Genomic DNA, 12,982 nt, shown 5'->3' with positions numbered 1-12,982 from the left:
TCTTCTATGCTATATCCCACATAGGACGAACCCCGTGATCACACGCAGCGGTGGAAGCAGCCCAGTCCCAGGCAATCCCGGGAATTCCCAGGAAGCCGAGCTGGCGGGCAGCGCCAGATCGATCCCTGGTCTTCCCCTACGCGCGTGGCTGCCTGGTCCTTTGGTTCATGTACTTGGTAGGCCCTTGGTTTGGAATATCTCAAATCATGCCTGCCGCCGCCGTCACCGCCGACGGTTGATATACTAATAGGCCGTTCAACGTGAGTATACAAGATTGACAAGCCTCCCCTGGCCAATCAGACTGCTCGGCTGAACCACATTTCGTCGTCCCGTCCTTTTCCAGGGTGCTGGCTAAGCCCCCCTCGGACAGCTTCTTGGTCCTACTTCTTGGGACGATACCCGAAACATTGCCAGTGCCAAACTCTAAACGTGACAAGCAGGAGGGAGAGCAACAAGAGCTGTAGACTCGAGACTAGCAGGTCCCCTAAACAAACCACATGTCAACACCAGATGAATCGCAACGCCATTGCCGGCTAGTTCGACCCCTTCCGGCAAATCTTGCGTCGTGTCGTCCTTCATCGTGGGACAGGCAGCAACAAGACGAGGCGATGCAGATGCGGGTACCTGACAAATGTTAATCCCCGCCCATGGTCAGGCCCTTTTGCCGCCCCAATCCCCTTTCCTCATCGTGGACCGGACCTTGCCCATTCAAACATTCATCTTACATGACAACCGTCAGTCAGAACTTTGCTTCCCTTGCTAGCTCGTTCGAGTCAGTCAGTCAGCCAGCCAGTCAGTCAGTCGGTCAGTACGCGCCTTCCCGCCATCCTGGCCATGTTCATCCTCCCCTCATCGCGTGCTTCGTAACATCTTGAAGAGATTCCTCCCCCGTCCGCCTGTCGAAGTCCCCTTTTTCTGTTGCGTATCGCCGGTGATCCCGCTGGGTCGCCAGACGAATAAGAGGGTGCCTTATCCACTCCCGTAGACGTCGCCTTTGGCTGATACGCCCCGTCACTCGGTAGATGTTCGTGATCTGCGTCGATCACATCGTAATCGTCGGCAGTAAAGTGCGCATCCCGGCTCTTCTCGGGGTAGCTCGGTAAACCGTGTCTGGCGTCTCCGCTGCTAGGCGGTCGTGGCCCGCCACCGGCCTCCTGCATCTTCTCCAGGCCTCGAGAGAGGTGCTCAACCAGGGGCGCTTTACGCTCCCAGTTGTCGACCGGCTGGTTTTCTAGCGTCTTCACTCCGAGCTCCAGGGCCTTCCTGTACAGAGAGGGCAGACGTCTCTCAAACTCGTCCTCCATATCCTTCTGGTGTTGTACCATGGCTTCCGCCCGCTCAGCTTTCACGGCGGGCACCAGCTCTGTAGACGCGGCTCGGTCGTCGTCCCTGACCAGTCTTAACCAGTCACAGTAGTCTTGGTGGTTATCCTTCTGTGAAAATGAAATATCAGTTTGAGAGTAGTATGAATACGGGTGGCCGATAGAACAAACCTGCTTCTCCATCGACCGTTCACTCAAGCTCTGTAAATACTTGCTTGCATTGGCGCTCATCCTTGAGCCTCCGATGTGTTTGTCAAACGAGGCCGAAAACTCACGGTAATGCCCCTTTGGTATGAAGCCATGCCCGCTCCACCCCTGAGCCTTGAAACGTTGAATCAGAGCGTCCGCCGTGGGACACTCCCATGCGAATTCAATGTGCCTGTCGTAGAAGACGACGCACTTGAACTCGGCCCATCGACGGAAAGTGTCTCGGCTGGCATCGTCGACAATCGCCTTCTCGATCATGTCAAAGCTTGCTCGCTGGACGAAGGAGGCGGGTACGCGGAAGTTGATGGCCCCGTGAATGTGTGACCGTTGATATTCGGTCGGAGCCCGGAGGTCGATAATGAGCATTTGATTCGGCAGCAAGGTCTCGAGCAGCTGGTTCAGATGCCCAGGCAGTATCATGTGGATGCCATCGCTTGTCTGGTTTCGTCGTTGGCTATCTATGCTCAAATTTTGCAACCTTAGTGCCACTTGCTGCTGCTCACGGCGGTGGTAGAACCAAATCTGTAGAATGGTCAGCAGACATCAACCTACAATCTATTGTGCGTGCGTGCTTACATCGATATCTGTCGTCTCAATGCCCAAGTTTGATGCCAGGAACTCTTTGACGGCGACCGTGGGAGCCGGGTCTTCTTGGAAGTAATTCTCCAAACGACCCTCTACATGCGGAGCGAGGCGCGGACGGTCGGGGATGTTATCACCCGACGTTATGTACGTCTTTCGTGAGCTCCGAGCTTGGTTGAGTATCATGGTCCTTGTAATGGCGTCGCTGGATGTGGTCCTTGGCAGTGTTGACGCCGGTGCTGTAGAATGCCGGCCTGGAGGACCAAAGGGGCTGGGTCGCCACTCCTTACGGGATGGGCCTTGGGATGCCGACGAGCTTGACGGGAACAGTGAGCTCCCAGTTAATGAACTCGTTGCTCTGCTGGACGCAGCGGTTCTCGTCTCCTGCGGTATTTGTCCGACAACATCTCGAGGCAGAACGCTGTCTTGTTTGCGAGCCCCAGTCATCATCGTGGTCCCTGAAAAGATTGAGCCAGAATCTGCCTCTGATCCAGGCATTTGTATTTCTGTCTCGACACTGTGAGATACTCCTGCCTTGGGAACTGCTAGGTTATTCGACCGTATGAAAGCAATAAAGTTGGTCGCTAGGTTCTCCGGTAGAAGATCCCAAACCATCACCGGCAAGGACAGTAACATGAGTGTGGAATGGCTCTTGAAGATGCCTTGCACCTTGACATACTTGGCAATGGCCGGAAACGCCGCAAGCCAGCTCTCCCACGCGTTGATATCTAGGCTCTGATTATCTTCGAGAGCGAGAGAGATCATGACGTGGGGAATGTCCTCCGTCGGCTCTGGTGGCAAGAGCTCCTGCGGGCCGCCAGATCTCCCGGTGGGCGTTGATGCTTCCACGTCGAGTTCTTGGGGAGGTGAAGGGGGCCGCATCTCGTCGCCGACGATGCGGCACATCTCAATACTGGGGGCTTTGTGGTTCGACGTCATCATGAAATGGACCGGCGTCGACCGGGCTTCAAAGTGCTTGCCGTTCAGCATGATCGGTCGAGGATGCTTTAGCCGCGCCAGTACCTCGGCATGCAGCATGGCTGCAGAGTAAGTCCTGTGCTTCCACTCTTGCAACACTTCGATCAGGGCGTTTGTGAAACTGTATCTCCCTGGGTCGGGCGCAATGGCATCCCAGCTACTGGCTGATATCGTCTCGGTAGTGCTGTTGCCGTTAGGAAACGTCGCACTGGCAGCCCCAGCACAACAGTCCAGTAAGATGAGTACATCAGATAACGATCGCTCTAATAGCGTTTGGATAGCAGACCATCTGTCACCTGGTTAGCGGCCGAGAAACAGCGGTATGGAGGCATGAACGCACTGTAGCCATGGTGAGTCCGGGTTTCGAGCCCTGTGTTGCGGTAGCAGATGAGTAAACGGTTCAAAAGACAAGCGTATCTTCGGTAGCGACTTACGCGCACCACGTGCTCTGCCGAGAGTCGTCTATCCGAGCATGGCCCCCGTAGTATATGATGAACAAGGTGTCAGTAGACTCGTGCTCTTTGATCATGGAGCCTACCCTCATCATGAGTTCCAAGTGGGAGTTGTCGGACGGGATCGCAAACGTGTCCGTGTCGAAGCTGTAGTCCTCCCGAAGACACTGCTCGAGGTCTTCGAGTTCAGGCAGAACAAACAGGTCGTCGGATCTCCAGTGGAGGAGCAGCGCCTGCACCTTCTTGTATCTCTGCGACCGGCCGCGGTTCGGGAACGCTCGCGCCGCAGACTGTGGAGGTTCGCCCATGGTTAGCACACGGCGACGGGACAGAGCCAAGGGCAAGGAAGTACGCACGTCCTCGAGCGATTTCGCAAAGTCGGACAGATGCTTGACATGGTAGCTGACGCGACTGATGTCGTGCGTCGCCGACGGCGTCCTGTCGTCTCCAACACTCGAGCCATACTGAGCAGAGGTGAGTGGGGCTGATCGATTCCGACGTTGAACACTATGCATGACTTCACCACGTACGGCAGAATCCCCGCTACTCATACTATTCCCATCCGCGGGCCTCCTCGTCCTCAGCGTCACGTATGGCGGTTGGTCACCCATGATGGCGGACAAGCCGTAGCCGGGTCGATCAGGTAGAAAAAGAGGGTAGGTAGGTAGGTATTATTGTGTGCAGTCTTTCCAAGGCCAACAAGCGTTAAAGGGGTAGCCGGGACGAGCGATGCTATCGCAATGGTGTCGCTGTTTACTTCATTTCGCCGTCCGTGATGGAGCCTTGTCGCATTCTTATCGGAGGCCAATAGCTCTCTGGTTGTCTTCGCGCCTTCGCCTCGGAAAGAGGAAGAGGAAGAGGAGGAATATCAAGTCATGTCAATTTAACCAAACTTTTGGTCAGGTGCAGCTTTCACTTCACTGGCAGACGGAGGTCCACGAATCTATTTCTGGGCGAGGGCTCGAGAGACCGAGCAGGCCCAATTGGGGCTGTGAATGCGACCATACCGCCGGTGACTTTTCGCGATGACAACCCCTCGGTCGCAGAATCGGGTTTAGCGGCTGGGGGTCGTCGGTCAAGTAAATTTGGCGGCACTGCCAATTGGGTTGGGATGGCAGTCAGTGACAGCCCTGCTGCCTGCCTGCAGCAACGATCCGCTGCCGCTGCCTTTCCGCCGCCTTCTGATTCGCTGCAAAAGCATAATCCGTCTGATTGGTCCGCAAGATGGGACAGAGCTGGAATTGGTTCTAGACCCCAGGCATCAAATTGAAGACAGAGCTCCTTTCAAGGCCGCCACACTCTCTGCCTGCCTGCCACAGGGCTTGAAAGTACCACCAAGTATTTCCTGACATCACACAACTCATCTACAAGAGCATCAATGTATAATGCGGCAGAACACACGCCGATATGATTGGGAAGTGCAGTTCTGCAAGCTGCTCATATTATCTAGATTGTCCGCCTTTTGCAACACTTGTTTCTTTGCCCAGTACCTTTTTTCTTTTCCTCGAAGCACCCCGAGAACTCCAATCATTACAATTTTCTATGGTCATGATCCGAGAAAACCCCCCAACTGAAAAGGGGGGCGGGCTGGTTAACACCTATCATACGCTCAAGGCTTGGGATTTGTTTTTAATCCGCCTTGACAGCTTGCCCACCGATGGTAGGCACAGCGTCGCATGCAACATCGTCTCCAACCGACTCTACAGCTGAGTTGCAGAAATTATTCGGTGGAAGCGTACTTGTCGTTGTGCGTAGAGATGGCTCTGGAATACCGGTATTAGTCTCACGTGTACTCGCATCAAGGTTAGCCTCGGAACTAATTCACTTACCGTCCACTGGGGTCGGACTGCTTCGACCACGTCGGCGTCCATCGCATGACCGTCTCCGCACAGTGAGGAGGGAAATGCTCGTCAAACATGCATCGGTACCAGTACCTGCATCTCCGATTAGTATTATTCGCGCGGAGCCAAATGGGCATGACTTACGCCTCCTTGGTATCGGGGATGTCGTTGCCCCACTCGGGCTTGGGGTTCTTCATCATCTCGTCCGTCACATGCAGCTCGGCGTTGTCCTTCAGGGCATCGATCCAGCCGTAGCCCACACCATCCGAGAACTGCTCCTTTTGCCTCCAAAGGATCTCGTCGGGCAGGTAGGGTTCGGTCTCGGGCTCGTCGGAAGTGTCAAACGCCTTTCGCAAGATGTACTTTTCTATGCGCTCCTTCGTGATCATCTTCTCCTGGGGGTCGATGTTCATGCTGAGCTCGAGGAACTGCGGCAATGTTAGCGGGCAATCAGGTAAAGTGGAAGATGAAAAGTAAGGAGACCTACCTCCTTGTCAAGGAAGGGAACACGGGCCTCCAGGCCCCAAGCCGACGTTGACTTGTTGGCTCGAAGACAGTCCGCAAGGTGGAGGTTCTTGACGCGACGAACGGTTTCCTCGTGGAAGGCCTTCTTTTCCGGCGCAGCGTGGAAGTACAGGTATCCGCCAAAGATCTCGTCACTTCCCTCGCCACTGAGCACCATCTTGATGCCCATAGCCTTGATCTTCCTCGACAGCAGGTACATGGGCGTCGAGGCGCGGATAGTCGTCACATCATACGTCTCAAGATGCAAGATGACATCCGAAAGTGCGTTAAGGCCGTCCTCGATGGTGAACGTCATGACGTGGTGCTTGGTACCCAGGTACTTGGCCGCCTTGATTGCCGCCTCGTTGTCGGGCGAGCCGGGAAGGCCGATGGAAAAGGAGTTGAGCTGGGGCAAGAATGTCTGTGTCGTCAACTCGTTGTCGTTGTCGATTCCGACCAGCCCCTCACCCTTATCAGGGTCCTCCTCTGTCTCCGCGTTGCCATTGGCAGCCAGAGCCAGCTTCTTCAGTCGGTTCGTCTCGCGTTGCGCAATAGAGGCAACCAAGCTGGAGTCCAAGCCACCGGAGAGCAAAACACCGTAGGGGACTTCAGCCATGAGTCGTTTCCGCACAGACTTTTCCAAACTCTCCCGGATGGCCTTGAGGTCCAGGGGTGTCTCGGGGACCTTGGAACCATCCCACCACGTGGGCTGGAAATAACGAGTAGTCTCGCCCGTCTTGGTGTCGAAGACGTGGCCTGGGGGGAAGGAGCGAATCTTGTCGCATACCGAATGGAGACATTTCAGCTCAGAGGCGAAATAAGTCGAGTACTTCTGCTCTGAAGACCAGCCTTGGTAGAAGGTAGTGATACCGATCGGGTCTCGTGCAGCGATGGTACGGTCAAGCTTTTTGTCGTACAGGACGAACGAGAACATGCCGTCCAAGTATTTAGGCGCGTCCAGGCCATACTCCAAGTACAAGGGAATGATGACTTCGCAGTCCGAGGTTGTCTTGAAGTGATAGGGGGTCTTCAAGTTCTTTCGGATCAATCTGTGGTTGTAGATTTCGCCGTTGACGGCGAGAACGATGGAATCGTCTTCGTTGGTCAGGGGCTGTGCGCCAGACTCTGGTAGCCATTTGTGAGCTGGGCATACGTGATAATAGGAAGGGAAGAAACAATTTACCAACGCCAACAATGCTAAGACGTTCATGGCAAAGGACTGCGGTCGAGACGGATCAGTACGAATCCTTGCGGAAGAGGAGGACCGGTCATACTTGTGTTGTTGCAGATAACGCTTCCACTCCAATCGGGGCCTCTGTGCCGGATTCTGCAAACGACGGGGTCAATTGGAAATCCAGAGCACCGGAACAGGATCGCTTACTGCTTCGCAAGTCGCAGAGCCGTCGGCTTGAACTTCTGCACGTCGGGGTGACTGCGCGCAAGGAAATCGTCTATTAGCAGGCGTTCGCATAATAAAATAATTATTTGGCGGGGTCGTCGTGCGATGATGGAATTCATAGGGGATTGGGATTGCCCCTCCTTCCATGTGACTGAACGGGAATTTGCGGTTTGGTTGCGCTTACCTATGACACGCAAAAATGCCACACATTTTGGCTAGGTTGCGGGTTCGTGAGGGTCAAGAGTGTATATTCTGTTCTGCCCAAGAGGAATAAAGTTGTCGAGAAAGAAAACGTATGAGTCTTTGACGAGCGAAAGCTGTGAATTGGCCTGGATCTTTTACTCGCAGAGAGATTGCAAGAGCCTAACAATAAGTAGAGCCAGGCCCCACGCGACCAGACCCGGACTCAAGGCACGCAGCCGGTCTGGCTGATAAGGCCAAGAGTCATTTTCCAGAATCTAAAGCCGTTTCTCGCTGCAGGTGAGTCTTCCCGTCTTCCTGTAACGGCTGGATACTTCCCCTGGCCATCCTGGTCCCGTATTAGTCTAGCAGACCAGTCTGCCAGCCGGGCAGTTACCAGATTTACCAGGTTTACCACCCAGCTTCAGAATCACACTGGTAGCTCCGACTCAGCGGCTTGTGGCTTCTAACGCCGAAATCGGCCTGCCCAGGTTCACTTATCATCCTGCATACTTTAGTCGAAAACCACGAGCCAAGCCAAGCCACGAATTACCTAAACCCGTCTTGATAAGGACCTAATATGACAGTCACCTTTTATACATTCAATGTTCAATGCTGGTTTCCCGCTGAACTGGCTTTGGCAGTACCGCGACGCTAACAAGCAGGCAACTCCACTTTCTTCAGGTACGTACGTGACGAGCGCGGGGCGGCCGAGCCGAGCAGAGCAGAGGTGCAAATATGAGGTGAAAGTCATAACCATTGTGAGAATATCTTGGTGACGCTAGCGAAACTTGATCTATGCCAGACGCCCTCCTTCATCGCTGACCAAAGGTAAGATGCGTGCGTCAAACCCCCTTCCCTTGTAGAATTTCAGCAGAGAAACTCCCGAGTCAAAAGCAAATAATGCATCACATTTGGTATCGCATCCTAAAACGCCATTCCAGTATCCGCGTCGCGAAATTCATGTCTCCCTTCTTCATTTTTTCATGCTCTCGGATCCGGGTCCTGAACACACGTTCAGAGTATCCGTTTATCTCTAAGAACCCGGAGCATTCTCCTTGACCACACGACGCACTCGTCGCTCGTACTCGACCCGATCCTTTTTAAATAGATTGTAGGCTTCGGCTTGGGCGGGGCTCTCAGGGTTCGGGTTGTCGAGGAGATCTTGGACGCCGAGTGCAATCTGCTTCACCGTAATTGCAGGCTTCCAGCCCTCTTCCTCATTGAGTATGGACAAGCATACTGTGCCTGAAGGATAGACGTTCGGGTGAAAGAGCGGAGGTATAAACTTGCCTGCATCACAAGTTCTCATCAGTACATTGTTCTTGCCAGGGCACCAGCAAATGACTGGCGGTGAAGGGAGTCGACTTACACTTAGGAGGCTTGGTCGGGTACTCTGAAAGTGCGCCGCATATCAGCAAGGGATTTTGCAAGTGTCGACACGTTTTTCTGCAGCCTACCTTCGGGAAACGTCATGGTCATCTTGAAGAGACCGCCCTCCCATAGTGTCTTGTCCTTGCCAGGAATACCGCACTCCCAGACCTTCAAGTCCATGACTCCATCCTTGTTCTTGAGGGGTCGGGCCCAAAAGCCGAACGGGTGATCCTTCCGCCACTGCTTTCTAACGTACTGCCATGTTAGTGACTGCGAAGCCGCGTTTGTAATCACCGGGGATATTTCGAATGGCCAAGGAGAACATACCTCTCCTCCTGGAGACGCATCTGACACAAGGCCATGGTTGCAGTTGTGTGGGTGAAGTTGTCGCAAAGACCCGAGATCTGCAGAAAATAGAGGGTATGAAGTAAGGTTGCGAATAGAGACAAGCAGTTAGGCTGGGCAAATAAGTGGGCGGGCTTGGCTTGTGTAAGGTGGAAGGTTGGCAGGCAGGTGGGTTATGTAAGCCTTGTGGCCCAGTGCGAAGTGAGAATGAAGGTGAGCGGATGCTGGACAGCGTTGATGCTTCCTTTATTGATGAGAGGTGAGAAGCAGTGCTGGATGGGTGGCAGGTGCTGTCGTAATTGATTGATTGATTCAATGGAAATAATTAACCAAAAGACCTTTGCAGAGGCCTAATTGAAGAGAGGTAGCCTGCAGGCAGACTGGAGGAAGTCAAGATGGACGTTTTTTCAAACAGCCAGTACTGTGCCAAACCTCTCTTTAATGCTAAGTAGGATTGTACAATCAACTGCTATTCAGCAAGTGATGTGTGCTTTGCCAACCTAGGTATCTAACAATCCAATTGTGAATTGAAGGGAATGCAACAGAAATCCAGCAACCAGTCTCCTGCATATCTTCAAAACCCCTCCATTGTGCTCTGCATATATCAGTATGTACCTAGGTAGGTACCTAACTTTCGGCGTTAACAGTGCCTGTTGAGTTGTCCTCTGGAGGGGCTCCCCCACTCCTTCCATAACTTCATCCTTCACCTCGCTCTCACATGCAGCAGAGAAACGATAGCAGTGAACAAACATTGGAATAACTGTTCTATGTGCAGTCAGTAGTTCATGCTACATACATATACATGTAAGTGTCCGGTCCCGTCTGACAAAACACTGTAAAAGCATGTCACGATTCTATTCCGATGTGCTTGCAAAGCCGCGCTACAACTCACAGTAGCAATGACGCCTCGTCCAGGCACGGCAGTAGATGCAAGAGCTTCGGAAAGGATTTGGGCAAAGAGGGTGTATTCAAGTAGATCTCCAGCCTACCCAGTCAACCAATGTTATTGTACATCATTGAAGTAATCATCGCAGTCCCCTCACCAATACAGGAAATCACGAAAACGCCGCGTTACCATACCCAACCCCATACAGGCAGCACCGTTGCCCCAATGACAAAAACGACAAATCGCCCCAGCTTTTCTTGTTGTTTTCAAACTTTCTCAACCCATCCCCTTGAAATCAAATGAACCCCTCCCCACCTTCTATCCCTTCGTTTGCCTGCACCGTTCTTGGACTGGTAATTAGCTTCCACTTGCGTCGTTGCTTTAGTACCAGTTGTTGAAGTTGAAGTTGTTGCCGTTGTTGTGGCGGTTGTTATGCTCATAACCATAGCCATTCTCATAGCCATTCTCATAGCCATATCCGAAGCCGTTGTCATTGTTGTTGCCATTGCCATTGCCGTAGCTTTGCCCGGGGGAAGAGGCAGGGGTGCTGGCCACGGGAGAGCTGCCTTGTGTTGACGCAGGGGCTGTCGTGGGGACGGGCGAGGGGATGTTCGCGGGGACCGACTGTGGTGCCTCGGGAGTGGGAGTTGCGTACGACTCAGCACTGGTGGCGGTCTCGGGGGAGGTTCCCGAGGGCGTTGTGGGGGAGGTTCCAGGGGCTGACTCAGGGGTCACAGGGGTTGGGGACGAGGAGGCCGGCGCGGTTTCTGGGGAGCTGTTCGCAGTCGTTTGGGTCGTCTCGGAGGTCTCAGCGGGCGTCGGCGTCGAAGTCGGCGTCGGCGTCGAAGTCGGCGTCGGCGTCGGCGTCGGTGTAGGTGTCATGGTGACCGTGCTAGTCGAGGGGGTCGTAACAACCTTGGGCGTGGTTGGCTTACACCAAGGAAGGCCAGAGTTCATCGGCAGGGTACACGCGCACGCAGGCTGGCCCGCATTCATTGGCAACTTGCAATTGACAGCTTGAGTGGGCACAGGGGACAAGCTTGTGAAAGTGGCAGGGATGAGTGTCGGCGTAGGAGTTGAGGGGCAGGAGCCGCCGCAGGCTGCGAGGTTCTTGTGCTCGGCCATGTTGCAGTTGGGCTGCCAGCTCTTGTACCCATTCTGGCACGCCCATTGGCCGCGATTGGACGGATAGTCGCAGTTGACGCAGATGCCATTCGGCCCAGTCAGCGAACTGCCCGGGGCGCCAGGGCCACCGATCCCCGGACCTGTTCCAATGCTAGAACACGGGTTGACGTTTCCGCAGGTTCCTGAAGATGACGAGCCAGTCGGCGAAGATTGGCTCTTGGTGACGCCGCCACAAACGGCCTGGCCTGCATTCATGGGCAAATTGCAGTTGGGCTGCCATCCCTTATTTCCGCTCTGGCAGGCGATCTGGCCACTGTTGCTGGCTATAATAGAGAGATTTGTCAGCGATGTTCCAATAGTCCCTCCCGTCTCAACTTACGGTAGTCGCAGTTGACACAAATCTGTCAGTGAGTCAGCAGCTAGTCAACCGAATCTGGGGGGTGTTCAAGGCGACTTACGCCGTTGGGCCCGCCCATGCCAGCTCCACCAGGGCCGGTTCCAATGGATGCACAAGGGTTGGAGCCGCCGCTCGTGGTAGTGCTCGTGCTCGGTACACCAGCATTACCAGGGCCGGAAGGCGTACCACTTCCTCCACAGATAGTGAGATGGGCGTTCGAAGGGTATCCGCAGTTGACCCCCTGATTGCCTCCGGGGCCTACCGACTCTCCGCGTCAGTGTCATCCTTTCAGGAACAAACAACATGTCTCAATAAGGAACAGAGAAACACCGAAAGCTGTTTGCTTACCAGCAGCGGCACCGGGGCCAGCAGGACCACCGGGACCAGCAGGGGCGCCAGGACCAGCATGGCCACCCGGACCGCCGGGACCACCGGGGCCACCCGGACCAGCAGGGCTCCCCGGACCACCAGGGCTCCCCGGACCTCCAGGGCCAGCATGGCCTCCCGGGCCACCGGGAGCTGCACCTCCAGGAGCTGCACCACCCGGCGAGCCGCCGCCTCCGTATCCGCCGCCATATCCATAACCACCCGGCACCGGCGTCGCCGAAACGACGATTGGTCCGAGGACGAGAGCGAAGAGGTAAACAGCGTTGTTACGCATCGTGACTTGTTTCAAGTGAGGGACTGTGAAAAATCGATGTTTGCTTTTGTGAACGAGTGACGAGCGAAATGTGAGCAAGAAAAGAATAGAAGGTCACAGCGGAAACCAGGAAACCAGATGAGAAATCAGGGAGATCAACACAAAACCAGATGCAGATGATGATGAGAAGAAGCAGAAACACAAGGCCCGAGAAGCGAACCCTTATATAAGTCGGCAAGGCGCTACAGGACCCGGGTGTATCGATGTCGCCTGAACTGAGTACCTGTTGCCGCTCAATCTCCGACCAGGGGCTCTCACCTAGGGGCACAGGCGAAATGATAGGGGCAAAAGATGACTGGAACCGAAGCTGACTGCGCAACGAGTTTAACCCCCTTTGCGATCTCAAAAAAAAGGCTACTCGTTCTTGCCAGGCTGCACATGCGCATAGTTGACAGAAGCGATTGGTGGAGGTGGAGATTTCAGGGTAGGACACTACCCTTCAGACAATACCTACCACTCTCCGTGTGCAGCTAAGCAAGCGAGGCTTTGGTTGTAATCTCCATCAAGCTTCTGAGACAGCAATGACAGGCTTGGCGAGTGGTAAGCCGCCAGGCCCAGCGTTTCGCCGTAGCCTTCATGAAATGACTAACAAGCTTTTCCCAATTCCAGGGGGGCGGACCGTGTTGCGGCGAAAAGACGGAATGCAATATCTAGTCGCCTCGTTTAGGGACCTGGATGATTTAGACTAGA

General features: G+C 54.3%; 4 protein-coding genes across 4 annotated transcripts; all 4 read right to left on the bottom strand.

Annotated features, from left to right (window-relative positions):
• Nucleotides 1-797: 797 nt before the first annotated feature.
• On the bottom strand, nt 798-4,152 carry PG985_006177 (rhodanese-like protein; the record flags this gene model as incomplete). The annotated part of the gene is made up of 4 exons (XM_066825946.1): nt 798-2,051; nt 2,106-3,378; nt 3,430-3,459; nt 3,524-4,152. 4 exons carry the CDS (start codon nt 4,150-4,152, stop codon nt 798-800), a joined length of 3,186 nt encoding a protein of 1,061 aa, XP_066685553.1.
• A 1,109-nt stretch (nt 4,153-5,261) lies between these two features.
• PG985_006176 (putative asparagine synthase) lies at nt 5,262-7,096 on the bottom strand (the record flags this gene model as incomplete). The annotated part of the gene is made up of 4 exons (XM_066825945.1): nt 5,262-5,304; nt 5,371-5,475; nt 5,527-5,810; nt 5,870-7,096. The coding sequence occupies 4 exons, from the start codon at nt 7,094-7,096 to the stop codon at nt 5,262-5,264; spliced, it is 1,659 nt and encodes a 552-aa protein (XP_066685552.1).
• A 1,405-nt stretch (nt 7,097-8,501) lies between these two features.
• Nucleotides 8,502-9,201, bottom strand: PG985_006175 (Ubiquitin-conjugating enzyme/RWD-like protein; the record flags this gene model as incomplete). The annotated part of the gene is made up of 4 exons (XM_066825944.1): nt 8,502-8,758; nt 8,838-8,861; nt 8,926-9,086; nt 9,167-9,201. 4 exons carry the CDS (start codon nt 9,199-9,201, stop codon nt 8,502-8,504), a joined length of 477 nt encoding a protein of 158 aa, XP_066685551.1.
• A 1,250-nt stretch (nt 9,202-10,451) lies between these two features.
• On the bottom strand, nt 10,452-12,253 carry PG985_006174 (uncharacterized protein; the record flags this gene model as incomplete). The annotated part of the gene is made up of 4 exons (XM_066825943.1): nt 10,452-11,518; nt 11,575-11,596; nt 11,654-11,784; nt 11,971-12,253. The coding sequence occupies 4 exons, from the start codon at nt 12,251-12,253 to the stop codon at nt 10,452-10,454; spliced, it is 1,503 nt and encodes a 500-aa protein (XP_066685550.1).
• Nucleotides 12,254-12,982: the final 729 nt, after the last annotated feature.

Source organism: Apiospora marii (assembly GCF_038362585.1).
Source record: "Apiospora marii strain CBS 49790 chromosome Unknown utg000004l_segment0_segment0, whole genome shotgun sequence".
In the NCBI taxonomy this organism is placed as follows: Eukaryota; Fungi; Ascomycota; class Sordariomycetes; order Amphisphaeriales; family Apiosporaceae; genus Apiospora; species Apiospora marii.
The sequence above is the reverse complement of the archived record's forward strand: the minus strand, read 5'-3'. Positions and strand labels throughout refer to the sequence as shown.